Source organism: Lactuca virosa, chromosome 5 (genome assembly GCF_052849685.1).
Source record: "Lactuca virosa cultivar CGN04683 chromosome 5, Lactuca_virosa_CGN04683_v6, whole genome shotgun sequence".
In the NCBI taxonomy this organism is placed as follows: domain Eukaryota; kingdom Viridiplantae; phylum Streptophyta; class Magnoliopsida; order Asterales; family Asteraceae; genus Lactuca; species Lactuca virosa.
The window spans coordinates 165,412,887-165,428,175 of record NC_136430.1 but is presented as its reverse complement, the minus strand read 5'-3'; the positions used below and the strand labels follow the sequence as shown (position 1 = coordinate 165,428,175).

At 36.3% G+C, this 15,289-nt stretch overlaps 1 protein-coding gene and 1 pseudogene across 5 annotated transcripts; one reads left to right on the top strand and one right to left on the bottom strand.

The window, feature by feature from the left end:
• The first annotated feature begins 4,483 nt into the window (after positions 1-4,483).
• On the top strand, positions 4,484-9,346 carry LOC145115657 (uncharacterized). Of its 4 annotated transcripts, none has more exons than XM_079052003.1 (3): positions 4,484-4,653; positions 5,447-6,120; positions 7,648-9,346. In XM_079052003.1, exons 2-3 carry the CDS (start codon positions 5,461-5,463, stop codon positions 9,103-9,105), a joined length of 2,118 nt encoding a protein of 705 aa, XP_078908129.1. In that variant the 5' UTR covers positions 4,484-4,653; positions 5,447-5,460; the 3' UTR covers positions 9,106-9,346. The 4 variants fall into 4 exon arrangements, with proteins under 4 accessions (XP_078908129.1, XP_078908127.1, XP_078908130.1 ...); XM_079052001.1 differs by having other exon boundaries at positions 5,438-6,120; XM_079052004.1 differs by having other exon boundaries at positions 4,484-4,732.
• Positions 9,347-10,673: 1,327 nt separating this feature from the next.
• On the bottom strand, positions 10,674-12,447 carry LOC145111974 (transmembrane 9 superfamily member 3-like; annotated as a pseudogene). Its single transcript, XR_013710398.1, has 5 exons — positions 12,371-12,447; positions 12,139-12,295; positions 11,572-12,056; positions 11,405-11,465; positions 10,674-10,708 (listed from the first exon to the last, which is right to left on the bottom strand). The product of XR_013710398.1 is annotated as a transmembrane 9 superfamily member 3-like (transcript).
• Between the last annotated feature and the right edge of the window lie 2,842 nt (positions 12,448-15,289).

Genomic DNA, 15,289 nt, shown 5'->3' with positions numbered 1-15,289 from the left:
AGAAGATCATATAACAATTTAACACATCAGATAACAAAACGAAGGTTTTATATTATTCCTTGAAATGATTACATAGGTGTTCAAGTTTACCCTAAACTATGCCTCTAGTAGGCTATATCATATGATACTATGGCTACTGCATAACTCGATCTTCGGATACGAACTCCTCATCCTCGATTTATCGTGTCGTTTTCTGCCTCGTCGAGGATCATGTGGAATGCCCTTGGCCTTGGTGGCGTTTCTGGCCTTGCTGCCTTGTTTTTCTTCGGGCAGTCTTTAGAAACATGCCCTTCTTTGTTACATCTGTAGCACACCCTTTTGTTGGATGTACACTTGCTGGCGTAATGCCCTGTCTTTCCATATTTGTAGTGAGTCACCTCCTCGCTACATTTCCCGAAGTGTTTCTTTTTACACTTCTCGCATCACTTAGCTTCACCTCCTCCTCCTCCTTCAGTCTTCGAGAATTTCCTTTCTTTGTTGGATTTTTAAGATCCTTCGTACTTCCTTTTCTCGCCAACTTCAGCTCTCTCCAGACCTTTTTCCCTAATCTGGGTCTCAACATTCCTGGATGATCTAACGGCTGTTTTCAAGGTAGTTGCCATTTTGACTGTTGGGCCAAAGTCTGTGGGCAGTCCGTTAGCAAACCTATCGATCTTTTAGAATTCAGTAGGCACCAAGTAGGGGAATAGCTTCATCCTCTCGGTGAATGCGGTGGCATACTCGTCTACACTCATCTTTCCTTTCTTCAGGTTCTGAAATTCGTTGTTTAGGTCTATCAGATCTATCTCTGAGCAGTATTGCATTTTCAACTGCTCCACGAATGCTTCCCAAGACATTCACATGGCTTCTCCTCGTGGCATTGTATCTGCCAACAACTTCCACCAACTTAGCACTCCAGTCTTTAGTTGTCTGACTGCAAAGACGGTCTTTTTCTTGTCGCTACAGTCACAACTCTCAAACACCATCTCCATTTCGGAGATCTAGTCCATAATCTCAACCGGCTTCGGGCTTCCAGAAAGACTTGGTGGCTTGGCACCCAAGAAATTCTTATACATCCACCCATCCTTGTCGTTTCCCCTCTCTGGGTCATTCCTTGTTCTCCTTGAGTCCCAACTTGACTCACATGGCGGCTATAGTTCCCTTCCTCCGATTGCTCGGGACTCAACTCGGGTTGCTCAACGGGCATGGTAGGTTCGTCCCTATTCAACATCTGCCTCATTTCTTCCCTTTGTTCCGCTAACATGGCCCGAATCATGGCTTGTACTCCAGCCATGGTGATTGGCTCGGGTGCAACTTCTACTACAACAGGTATTTGCTGAATCACTGGGGGTTGATTCCTATTCCCATTCGCATTCCCAGCTCCACTGCGGGTTCTTGCCATCTTGATCTATACACCGAATAAGGTGAATTTAGATCCTTATTTAAGATAGACGTTTAAATCATCCTTATCTCTCCGAAACGTTTACATGCTAGTTCTAATCTCGTAGTCATACGTTTAGAATCTTAAACACATAAGGTTTCCAGATCCGGTCGGCAACATACCATAGATCCGAACAAATAACAGCATATAAGGCATAAATCATTTAGCACATAAAGCATATTAGGCATTTTCCTAAATACGCTAGTGCTTGTGTCTATTCAGGTGTATTACCTAAATTTATTAGACACACTCCTCACGATCATCACTTAACATTCTAAGTTTAAGTCTAGAAATAAATCCATACTCCTAGTTCGCTTAAACTAATGCTCTGATACTAACTGTGACATACCCATTTTCACGGCCAGAAAAGACCGATTTTGTTTATGCTTTATAAAAATCAGAGTACTTCTTTTAATAAAAATGTTGCGGAATTTGTTCCCAGTAAAACATGATAAATACGTTATCAAAGCATTTCCGAAGAAATGTATTTTTATTCATTTTTAAAACATTTGGGATGTCATCGTCAATACAGAAACCTAAGCATAAAAAGAACTTACATTCATTTACACTAGTGATCTACATCTCTTTTAAATATCTCAGTGTAATGTAACTTCATATCGACACCTCTGATAGAAATAAGCTGGAGTGGGTCAGGTTGGGAAACCTGGTGAGTACATAGGGTTTTCAACCCACAATAATATAATTATTATGTTTAAACATCAAGCAATCAACCCAATTACCCATCCCCATTATCTTCTTTACTCTTAAGGATCTACCCTAAGAATCAACTATTCCTCGTTCATTCATTCCTAAGGATCATCCTAAGGAATCGGCACGAAGTCCATCGTTACCGGGGGTTTAGGCACTAAGTCTGCATAGTCGCCAGGGTTTAGGCACTAAGTCTGCATAGTCGCCAGGGTTTATACAACAGACACTAAGTCCGCATAGTCGCCAGGGTTTGGTACCAAGTCAACATGATCGCCAAGGTTTATACTTCTTCATCCGACGTCCGTTTTCGTTTGTCTTTTTATCGTTATGCTACTATTAACGAGATCTTCGATTCTCGTTTAGGTTGTGTCGGCTAAAAATTGCTCGATCTAATATTCGAACTTCGGGCTGTACACCGCTAAGCCGAAACTTCGAAAAATCATAACTTCCTCATACGAAGTCAGATTTGGGCGTTCTTTTTATGGACGCTCTCGGTTTAACGTTTTCTACGACTTTCGTTTAGATCGCTAAGGATAAAAGTCGCTCTATCGTAAATTCACTATTTACGCTTCCCGGTGCCGTGCCTGTTTTGCCGTAAAACTTCGACGGGCCATCACTTCTTCGTTATAACTCGGATTTCGGCGTTCTTTATATGTACGAAACCCTTGTAACATATACTACCACTTGGTTAAGATTATTTCTTCTAAATAATCTTCCACCAAAAACTCATTTTTGATGCTCATTGTCTCTAAATTGACTAGCCCGGATCTACGGACGTCACATAAATGACCACCACGCCGTGGTACAAGCCCTACCACGTCGTGGTGACGGGAAACCCTAAAACCACAATGTTGCAAATCACTTAATGTATACCTGAAAAACTAGGTGTTACATTGTTTAAATTAGTTTGCACGATATTTCTCTTGGTTTTTTTAGATTTTTGCAGAATATTTTGAACCTAGTTGCATGTTGACCTAGTTCAACGAATTGGACACATTTGGAAAAAAAACGTGGTGCTTATGGCAAAAAATTGATGACAATGAGTTGGTCTCACATAAGTGTGAGGTTATCTTACAAGGAGGAGAGGAAATAGCTTACTTGGGATGTCAATAAGGCAAACCACCCATTTAGATGCATTATAAAAGATATAAATAAAAAACAAATATCTTCTTATGGTGTTCATCAACTGAAGAAAATATATGATAATCCCAATAGGAACATGACTCTCAAGAAAATATCTTCTTATGGTGTTCATCAACTTCGGATTAGAATGGAATAAGGAAATATATATATATATATATATATATATATATATATATATATATATATATATATATATATATATATATATTTCCTTATTCCATTCTAATCCGAAGTTTATTTATTGTTTCAACTTTCAAAATAAGCTGAATATCTTGTCCTTGTGTTCCAAGGTTTTACACCACGTCAAAAACTTAACCACTTCAAGTATTTGAAATTGAGTAATGAAAATATCATAGTTTGTTGTCATTACATGACCCTATCCTATTATATATAACATAAAAGCTTAAAGAGTTGGAGAACAGTAAAAGCTTTTTCTCTTTCTTATTTTGACACGGGATTCTTTGCCTTTGTTATTTTGACACTAAAACTTCCGTTTCTTCTTTTCTCGCGCAACCCGGTATACATTTTGCCATCCTTATCTTCTCTTCCTCAAAGGCGGTTGCCGCCCTTCTCATCCAATACCGTTCGTTTGCGTTTTTCTTAAACATCTCCAAAATCAGTATTACCTGCCGGTTCCACCGACGGTTTTGAAAAAGATGGGGAAGACGAAGAAGGAATTATTTGCATCGGCGCCATGGCGTCCCGGATGAGACGATCCTCTATTTCTCGGTCGGGCACAAGCCGATGTTGGCTGATTCGAATGCATGTTTGCCATTTGTTTCATTGTTCTTCGTCTACGTATGGTTTCTATTTGGAACTTAACCACTTGAAGTATTTTAAACTGAGTAAACTCACATAGTTTGTTGTCATTTCATGACCCTATTCTGTTTTTTTTTATACATTACTTGTTTCACTTAAACAAATTTAATCTAAAAGATCACTTATTAATGTGCATCACAACAGAAAAAACAATAAATATCATTAAAGACATGTTCAAATAAATCATAAAAATTAACAATCGATTATTATTTACTAAAATTAATTAGTAATTTCCATGGATCACGTTTACTAAAACTATGTGAAGCGTGCCACGTTATATTGCATGCAAGTTTAAACCCCACGCGCTTCCATCGCGTCTGAAAAAAAAATCTGTCTTTCGTCTCGTAAACGGACCAGACCCGATCTCTCTCTTCTCAACTCATATTCATATAATCAAATTTTGCTTTTTTTCTCCACAAAACCCTCTCTTTTTTTCTTTCTCTCTCGCGGAGACTGGCGTCACACTCTTTCTTTCAATTCTTTTCTCCTCCGTCTCTAATTGGGTTTCTCTCTACCTTCTCACCACTTCGCGATTCACCCTCAACAACTCCTTTCTGAAACAGGTATTATCATACTCATGTTTCACGTTTTGCATGTTTCCATCTTCTTCACAACGATGAATCAACGCAGTTAAACACATATGTAAACTTCTCCCCCTCTGCTTCCGTTTTTTGACTGTTTAAGAACGCTATTCTTGCTTTCTGCGGTTGTAAGGTTCGAGTTTATGGATTGTATTTTGGTTCTGCTTGTGTTTGACGGCTGATTAGATGTTGCTTTGTCTGATGGATCGCATTGTGGTTTTCTATTACGCAACTTGTTGAAATGTTGGTTTGTTGTGTTTTTGTTGCGATTTTATCTCTTAATTTATTTCGAGGCTTTGGAGATGTTATTTGCTTTTTGGCTGTTTGTGATACGGTGGGGTTTGTTCGATTGAGATTAATGCGGTTGTTGCTGTAAGCAAATTCGTACATGTTCTTATACGCTCAAAGCTTTTGTTTCGTTTATCCCCTTTATGTTGTGGTGGATGCTTGCTCGATTGAAGTTTGAAAATGGAGCTACTAATTTGATGGTGTTTTAACCCTATATTGTTTCGTCTGATTGGAACACATTACGATCCTTTCCTATCCGGCTTAAAAAAATAGTTTTCTCGCATTGTTATTATATATATTCTGTGAATGTTTATCAGAAATTTGGTGTTATTGTTTCGCATATGAAGGGGTTTCTTCCATTGGATTAACGTGCTTGTTACTGTTAGCTCATTTGTAAGAAAAGAGGGGCTACTCTGAATGACGATTCTTTAGGTTATGTAGTATGATTACTGTATTGAATTTGTGTTTTATTTGATAGCGTGTGCAGATAAATTCAATCAAATGGAACCCAATGAAGATTGTAGCAGTGACATGTCAGGAAAAGATCCACTCCCTTCAGAAACTTATGCATATGGTTTATATGGACCAATAGGAACCCATTCTCGTATTGGTGATGAATACCAAACCGAAATCCCACCATTGATTACAAATCCCGAGTATCTTGATTACATAAAGAATCCCATTGAGGAAGAAATGAAAGCAGGAGTATCAAGTGAGTTCTTGATAGGATTAGATATACCAATTTTTTGGATCAAAAAAGAAAGGGAGATGAAAATAGAAGCCCAAATCGATATAAAGCAAGAGGATTCAACATCTGATTTGGGTAGCATTAGCAATGACCTTTGTCTTGTTCCTGGCTGCTTTTTAGAAACATGGACAGAAACTGAAAAGGGTAGTTTTGTCCTAGGATTGTATATATTTGAGAAGGATTTTGTTCGATTGAAGAGGTTTATTGAGAGTAAAAACATGGGGGACATATTGGCATACTACTATGGGACATTTTATAGGTCTGATGAGTATAGAAGGTGGTCAGAATCTAGGAAAAGTAGAGGAAAAAGGTGTATAATGGGAGCAAGGATTTTTAGTACTTTAAGACAACAGGAGTTGCTTTCTCGTTTGATGCCAAATGTTTCTCAAGAATGCCAGAATTCCCTGTTGGAGGTATGTCATAAAAGCTTACTTTACATTCATATGTTCTTATTTTCTTGACATAACTTTTTTCAGTGGTTTGATTGGCTTGAAGATAGTTAGATAAATCTAACTACATAGTAGAAGAAATTGATCTCATTAGTATACATTTGGCTTTAGGTAGTGTTTGTCTGTTGGAATAGAATGAACCATTCTTGAAGGAATGTGATTCATTCCATTAGCTTACTAATTCATCTACTCAGTTCAAAAAAATCCATCCAAAAAGTTGAAATTATGGAGAATCCAGACCAAGGGCATCAGACCATTTTAATGGTTTTGAAACAGGAATTAGCAAAAAGATGTGGGAATTAACTTTGATAAACTGCCCTTGGAATCCTTAGGATATTTTAGGCTTCAGATGAGATATTTGGCATCTCCCTAAACTAATGATTTATGACACCCTTTTAAGAATAAAACTCTAGTGAAAGAAAACCCTAATAGTTCTGTTTAGTGTGCTTGTCAGTTATTTTTTGTACTCAAATACATGATAACACACTTCGATAATGTAATTTTAAAGAAATACTGTAGTAAATAGTTTCGACTATTTTAAGTCTGTTCAATGTGTGAAAACAGTGCTCAACTGAAGATCTTTATTTTGATCTACTGCTGTTGGGTATAAATTATTTCTATGAATTTCTAAACAAATATATTTTTATCTTCTTTTTGTGCCTCTTCCAAAGCTTTCATATTACGATTCTGTACATTAAAATCCTTTTTTTTTATCTGTTGGTTTTAAAAGGCATGCTATTCTTGCATAAAAATTTCCTAAAATCAGGATATGCACTTTGACTGAAATAAACCTTGGGTCTTCAAATGTTTGAAAAGCAAAAGACTTCATATGTTGGTTAAAAGAGTAAAAGATATTAGTTATTGATGCATTTGGGGTCTATTTCCTTTTATACAATGATCAATGCTCCAATTTTGGGAAGTTAATGTCTGTAAAGATATCATAGGACAAGGATTGCTATGGAAGTTTCTTCTAAAAATCAGTTTACACTAATGCAAATTGAACCTATTTATTAGCTTTTTGTATTAGTTAATTCCCTTCGTTTTATTATTCAACTTTAAAACTATAGCAGACAATCATTTTGTTTACTTCAAAAGAAACTATATGAAAGCTGATTGTTTCTAGTGCTACTTTCAATGATGAGGATGAGAAGGGCATTCATGTCTTTTACACACACGAGATATCACAAGCCTGTCCCACCTTTTTGGGTGTGACAAAAAATTGCAACTTTTGTCCCATTGACATTAGTCTGAAGCATGGTGTTTAGGGTTTATGGTTTAGGGTTAAGGGACAATTTGATAAAAACTCATAAGTCAAGTTTCATTTAAACTTTTAAAGTAATTGATCATCTTGACCTAATTTTTATAGGTAATAGATAAAATCAAAAAGCATTAATTCAAGACTATTTACTTTCATAAAATTTGGTGTTGAAATATTTACTAATGATTTGATTTTCGCATCATGTTTTGATGTTGTAATGGTTTTGGTTGCAGATTTGTAGGTCATTTGGAGATGGGAGAATATCACTAGAACAATACGTCTTCTCATTAGGAAGTTTAATCGGGATGAAAGCCTTTGTTGATGCCATGGCAATAGGAAAAGGCAAGCAAGATTTAACGGGCAGCAGCATAGAGCCGACCAAGCAAAACCAAGCCATCCACATCCGCCCGGAAATCCCGGTCGGCAAAGCCTGCTCTTCTCTCTCATCAACCGAAATCATCCAATTCCTAACTGGCGATTACCGCTTAAGCAAAGCCCGATCCAACGACTTATTCTGGGAAGCCGTGTGGCCCCGCTTACTTGCAAACGGGTGGCATTCAGAACAACCAAACGGCTACAACTACACTGCAAATGGAAAACACAATTTGGTCTTCTTAATGCCTGGAATCAAGAAATTCTCAAGAAGATTAATCAAAGGGGAAACGTATATGGATTCGGTAACAGATGTTTTAAACAGAGTCGCTTCACACCCACAGATTCTCGAAATTGATGACGAAAACGGCGACATTGAAATGAAATTACAAGAAGAAGAAGACGAAGAAGACACGTTTCTTGAAAAAAGGAAAACCCATTGTTACCTTCAACCTCGTGCCCCGAGTCTCGGAACGCTTTTATTCAAGTTTACAGTCGTTGACACCAGTTTATCCGGAAACATTGTAAGAGTGAGAGAAATCGAACCCCGGGATTTGGATTCCGGTGAAGTATCGGAATTGGTTTCCGACGAATCAGACAGTGCCAACACCAACACGTTTCTTGCGGAACAAGAAACGGGTTGTAAGCCAAACAAGAAACTGAAAACCGGTGATGAAAATGAAAGAAAGTCACCGGAGGTTAAACGGAAGGTGGTTTCAAAGGCTAAATTGGCCCGGAAAGCCAAACTGGAAAACAACTCTGGCCACCACAAACGTCGCCGGAGATTAACCGCGTGCGCGAAAGCCGGTTCCAGCCACGACACCGATGATTTAACGGAAAATGTCGGTTCATCCTCTCAAGCTAATAATCATAATTTGTCGTCGAATTTAAGTTTTTCATCAAAATGTAGCTCAATTGACACCGTTGATGAACACAAGATGAATTTAATCGATTTGAATGTGACTCCGGAGTTCACGAATTCTGAATTTGTGCCGGAAAGACACGAGAAGCAATCGGAGAGTTTGGTGGTTCCGAAGGTGGAGGAAAACGGTGGTGGTTCGAGGCGGCAGAGCACCCGGAACAGGCCACCGACCGTTAGGGCATTGGAGGCGCTTGCTAATGGGTTCTTGACTGTTAACTGTAGGAAGAAGGGGAAAGAAGACGGAATGCGGGATTCCGGTTCCGGTTCCAGATCGAGGGGTTTCCGGCATTCCCGAGGCGAAATTGGGGTCGCGAGTGAGTGTAGTACTGGTGATGCTTCTTCTGTTGTGAAAGGAGATGATGAGAATGGTCCCTTCAATGGTGAAATTGCAAAATAACAGTGTACTTTGGGGAGGTTATGGAGTTGTTCTTGATGGTGGTTGCGAAGATGACCCATCTGAGAGAAAATAGTAATGGTTGACTTTTTTTTTTTGAATGTTTGACTTGTTAAGAATTGGGTATATGTAGGTGATGTTTTTTTTTTTCATGTGGTGGTGTTGATATGAATGTTGTGCAACTATGTGGATGGATGATTGGGAGAAAAAAATTGGCATGAAGAATGGAATAATTGGACATAAATCTTTGTGGTTTTTGTAGTCGAATAAAGTGTTTTTTTTTCTTCCCGAAATCGTTTGGGAAGTAGCTAATCCAGACTCAGATCCGATTGTGATCCGGTCTGGTTTCAAAAGTTTGGAATAGATTGGAAATGAATCCAGTCATTACAATTATTATATATTTTGTAGGTATTTTTAATCCAGTCATTACAATTATTGCACAAGTCATAAGTGGGTTTTCTTATGGCCCAATGCAACTAAGAGATGCAAAACGAAACAATTTTAGTTATTTTTCTAATTTAATATGTACTTTTTTTTTTTTTTTTTTTGTTTTTATAATGTTCAAATTTAGTTTTATATAGGTTCAATGACAATACTGTCTTAAAAGTTAAAGAGTAAAGCTGGAGTCCCAAGAGTCGGGTAGTTAGTTAGCGGTTTCATTCAATTACGCTTGACACAATATTCATTGGTGTTATCAAGATCTCTTATGTTTTGTTTCTTTTGTTGTTTTAGTTGTAATTTTGGATGATCAATCGAAGGATATTGTATTTATCAACTTTGGTTCTCTTATGAAGGTTTATATATATATATATATATATATATATATATATATATATATATATATATATATATATAGGGTTGAGAATTCAAAGTTTCCCGAGAACCCGAGAACTAAAAGTGGAGCGTTGGATCAAAAGTAATTCGTTAAGGACATGATCGTCATTTTACCAATCTCATTTAATGTTTAATTTTTTTGTGTTATTTAATATATTAATATAAATGTCTAAAAATTAACAAAATAACTCAAAATTTCGGATTTATTTAAAAAAAAAAAAATTTTCGATTTTTTTAAAAAATTGAGATCTTTTAATTTTTTTCAAAAAACATGAATTTAAAAAAAAAAATGAAAAAAAATATTTTTTAAAAAACTGCATTTTTTAAAAAAAAATGCATTTTTTCTAGAAAAAAACTGTATTTTTTTTTTAAAAACTGCATTTTTCTTCCACAAAAACTGCATTTTTTTTAGAAAAACTGCATTTTTTTCAAAAAAAAAAAAATCCTGCGATTTTTATAAAAAAAAAGTGCAATTTTTTTCAAAACTGCATTTTTTTAACAAAAAAATCAACGTTTTAGGTGCATATATGCATATTTTTTCAAATGCATATATGCATATTTCTTATACTATAATATTCGTAAGTAAATTATAAAAAAATCTCATTTTTATTAATCAATCTATAAACATAATACAAGTATTTTATTCGATACAAAATAAAATATAAAAAATACAAAGATTCACAGTGTTATCATTTCTTCATATCAAGATTTCCATATTTTCTTCAATTTATCACTTTCACCTCTTCAATATTTTCCAAAAATTCTTCAAAATCTACAGGAAAATAAAAAAAAAATTGATTAATGCAAGAACACGCACATGTATATATCATGTAAGATTCACATGTGATTATATAATGTGATTGTATCTTTTAAGATTTATATGTGAAATTCATAAGAAAATTTTAAAAAATAATTAACGAAGAACACTTACACAAAATGCATGTGTGCATATAGACGTAATTCATATGTGATTCATTTGTGATTTACATGTAAATCACATGTAATTCACTTGTGATTTACATGTGAATCACATGTAATTGATATGTGATTCACTTGTGATTTACATGTGAATTACATGTGATTAATATGTGAATTACATGTGATTTACATGTGAATCACATATAATACATATGTGATTTACATGTGAATCACATGTAATTTATATGTGATTTACATGTGAATCACACATGTAATTCATATGTGAATAACATGTGATTTACATATATGAATCACATGTGATTCATATGTGAATAACATGTGATTTACATGTGAATCACATGTAATTCATATGTGAATAACATGTGAATCACATCTAATTCATATATGATTTACATGTGATTCATATGTGAATACCATGTGATTTACATGTGAATCACATGTAATTCATATGTGAATTACATGTGTATCACATGTAATTTACTTAATAAGGTTCGAAAAAAAAAATCAAGAAGAGAAGAAAAAAAGTTACACAAGGGATTTTCTAGAAGGTTGTCATTGTTGGTTCCAACATCAATCATGATAGAAAGAACCTATTACAAAGTACAAGTCTTTGTTCCAACATCAATCATGATAAAAAAAATTCAAAAATAAATTATATTGAAAAAAGTACGAATTCAAGGTAAAAACCAGACGTACCTCCACCACCATTCATGATCCTCAGCAACAAGTTGGAAGTAAGTCAAAGCAACGGTGATGAAGGCAGTGACAATCAAGAGAATGATGAAAACAATAAATAAGATGCTGTAAATGGTGTAAATTCTGTGGCCCCACACACCGGCGAAGATGTAGTAAAGCTCAATGTAGATTGCACTGAAAGGGAGAAAGCCAACCATGACCATTTGAGGGATGGTTTTTCTGTACCATGGAAGAGGTGGAATCTCTTTGGGGTACTTTGTGGTGCGAACAGGAGCTTAGAATTCAACTTTGCTGTTTTTTCCAGCAATACCCCCGAGAACCAGTAAAGGTGATGTCACCAAACTCCATATTAAAACAATCACTACAATTGTCCCAAAAGGTAGTGCAGCTGTGGCTGTGTATACGATTGCAACCGTGTTTAGGAAGCAGAAGGTAAGAAAGAGGGGCCCACAAAAGAGGCATCCGGTTAATAGCAGGTTTCTCACCTGTTGATGAATGAGATTGAGATATGTTAGATTTGAAACTGTGTGGTGAAGAAAAGGGTATATTGGTAAATTTGTATCATACCCAGTTGCTTCCTTCTAGCTGGTGGTAGAAAGAGGATGCAGTGTAGCCTGCAATCCCAGAAGTAAGAGCATATATAACAACCAATGCAGTGAATAGAGCTCCTCGATTATATGGATAAAATACACCCACAAGTGCGAGTATGAAGATAAAAAGTGATCTGATTTCAAAAAAAAGTTATCAATTTTGAGAATTGAATATTGTACTAAAAATGTGGAATAATTAGTTTACTTACAGAGCAAATAACTGGGTCCCAGAACCAAGGGCAACAGCAAACACAGACTTGTACTTTGGATACCTAAACAAAGACATGAATGTCTCTTGTAATTAAACTTCCCCACACCTGCATTGACATGAGAAGATTCTGCGTTAAGTAAATTGTGGTGAGAATTGACACAATAATTGTTAAAAAAACTGCAATAACAAGTGAGAGCATAAAAGAACCATAAATTCTACCATTAATAAGAGCCAAGAAACTGGCATGTAGGGGTAAAATATAAACAATGTAGAAATTCTAAAGTTTGTAAGCAAGAACAGGTATCTGGAAGCGCATCTGAAAACTTAGGCAATACAAGTTTAACTAACTTAAGAAGTTTACCTCATACAATTCATGAAAAAGAGCCAGAAGAACGCAAACCAAACAATAAAAATATCAGCAAACTGTTGTTTCCTGTTATTCCCAGTGTTCCTCTCATGCTACAGCCAACAATATAAAATCCTTACACTCTCAAAATCTTGATGTTTCCAATAATGTTGTTCCTAGTATTGTCAAAGTGGAGCATCCAGCATGGGACATTTCCAAAAATCACGTGAATTGTAATGATTTGGTATTCCCTATGACTGTTAACATAGGCTTTTCATTGGACTATTCTCTACCCTCGGGTTTTAATCCTTCATAAACACACGTCCTTTGGAAGAAAAAAATGTTGTTTCAGGGAGTAATGTGAATCATGCTATTATTACTCCAATACAGTCAACCGAAAATGAGAATCTTAATTTATCACTTGTCACTGTGGCCTCTCTAGAAAATGAAGTTCATCAAAGTGGAACTAGTTTTGAAGAAGATGATAAAACTAAGGTCAAAAGATTAATGAGTGAATTCTTTAAAATTGGTGATTTGGTGAGAGATATTGTCGATTCTAGGATTTCCGCTATGATTTTTTGTGTAATCACCGCCTGTTGAACAGCGTATTCGACCCATTCAACGGCAGAATCACCGGCAAATGGTTTGACTTTCTCCAATACGCCGAAATCAGCCACGGATGAAGATGAATCGGGTGATATGTTCGATTTGTTTTCCGATGAATCCTCCATATTTCGCCGAAGATCCGAGTAACAATATACAATGATAATCAGGAGTTGCAATGACAAAAAGCTAAATGATCTGTTGAATCGCAAACGAGATAATTCGAGGAGGGATTAGACTTACCAGTTGACGATAACATAAACAAAATAACGATAATGACGAAAGCATTGCGAGAAGATGATGGAGAAATTTTCCGAAGCTTCTTCTTCAATTCTTCAGGGATTAGACGATTGAGACGACATGAAGGGAATATAATCGATCTGTCGATCCAAATCACACTGTCGGTTTGTTGTTTCTTCGATTCATCATCGACGAGCTGGACATTAGGGAGTGTTCATGGCTGGAGGTGGGATGAAGGTAGGAGAGAGGCGAGATGATGAGATAGAGAGAGAACGGGGGAAGGGGAAGGGCTTGACATTAGGTTATCTCTAAAATGCCGCCAATTCATGTGAAATAAGATGCCCCCGCCTCTTTTTTCCCCTAGTTATTTACAAAAATGCCATAAATCATCCTATCCTTCTATTATTTTGATCTAACGGCCTTTGTTTGGTTCTCGGGTTCTCGGGAAACTTTGAGTTCTCAAATGATCCTTCCTCTCTCTCTCTCTCTCTCTATATATATATATATATATATATATATATATATATATATATATATATATATATATATATGGATCGTTGTTTTCGTGAGGAACTCTTAATTATAATGGAGCTTATGAGTTTGTTTGAAGAATTCAGATTCCTTTATGTTTGGTAATGTCATGTGTGGCTATTAGGAACCATGTGGTGGAGTTATTGGATTAGCTTAGAAATTCAAATGGTTATGAAGTTGAAAGATTTTAGCCAATTTCAAGTGTGGGAGAATCGCTTCTTCAGATGAAAATATTTTCGGGTGCAGAATATCCCAAAACATCATATCCAACGGTAGGAAGTTAGTAGGTTTTGGTTGTTGTCCGATGTCAATATTTCGCAAGGAATGATGTCCAGCAGTCAGACGTGGTCATGGAAGCAGATAATGAGTTGGAAAGTTTGAAGCATCGGTAGCGGCACATATTTTGGGTTAGTGTCTAGATTCGAGTCGAGGGTTGTGTGAGGGCCTCTCTACCTCGTATTGTCTAATGAAGGCTTTGGGGTTCGAAGCACGACCCGAACACCCGATAGGATTTAGTAGACTAGGGGGTCCACCTTGCGTAATCTTTGATTTCCTTTTTTGCCGGTTGTGTGGAAGACCATGGTTGGATCATGACAGTAAAGACTTCAGTTGGGCTGTAGCAATAGAAGTAGTTGTAAGACTATGGTCAGATCATAGCACTCACATATGGAAGACCATGGTTGGATCATGGAAGGAAAGACTACAGCTGTGTTGTACCAACAAAAGTGATTGTAAGACTATGGTTGGATCATGACATTCACATATAGAAGAGCATGGTTGGATCATGGCAGGAAAGACTGCAGCTCCACTGTAGCAACAAAAGTGATTGTAAGACTATGGTTGGATCATAGCAATCACATATGGAAGACCCTGATAGGATCATGTGTCACACCCCGTTAAAGCGGAAACACGAATGTTGACAGGCTAAGGTCTCACAACACAAGGTAAATAGGATTACCAACCATAATCATTGAGCATTTTATGTTTACATCATATTCAAAACAATATTACATTTTAGTTCCATACTACATAGTCTAGTAAATAACAAGAGCAATAAACGTAAATCATTGTGGCGTCTTAAACTGGCTCACTGACAGTTTCCTGAAAAGCATGCAAAAACGAGGGTCAACTATAAAATAGTTGGTGAGTTCACAGGTTTATAAAGATACATCATTTCAGTAAGAAAATATAGATTTG

Bases quoted from the DNA above. Each gene is read 5' to 3' on its own strand.
- LOC145115657 (XM_079052003.1), top strand. From the start codon at position 5,461: ATGGAACCCAATGAAGATTGTAGCAGTGACATGTCAGGAAAAGATCCA. The intron at 6,121-7,647 runs GTATGTCATAAA...TTTTGGTTGCAG, and splicing joins GCCAGAATTCCCTGTTGGAG to ATTTGTAGGTCATTTGGAGA.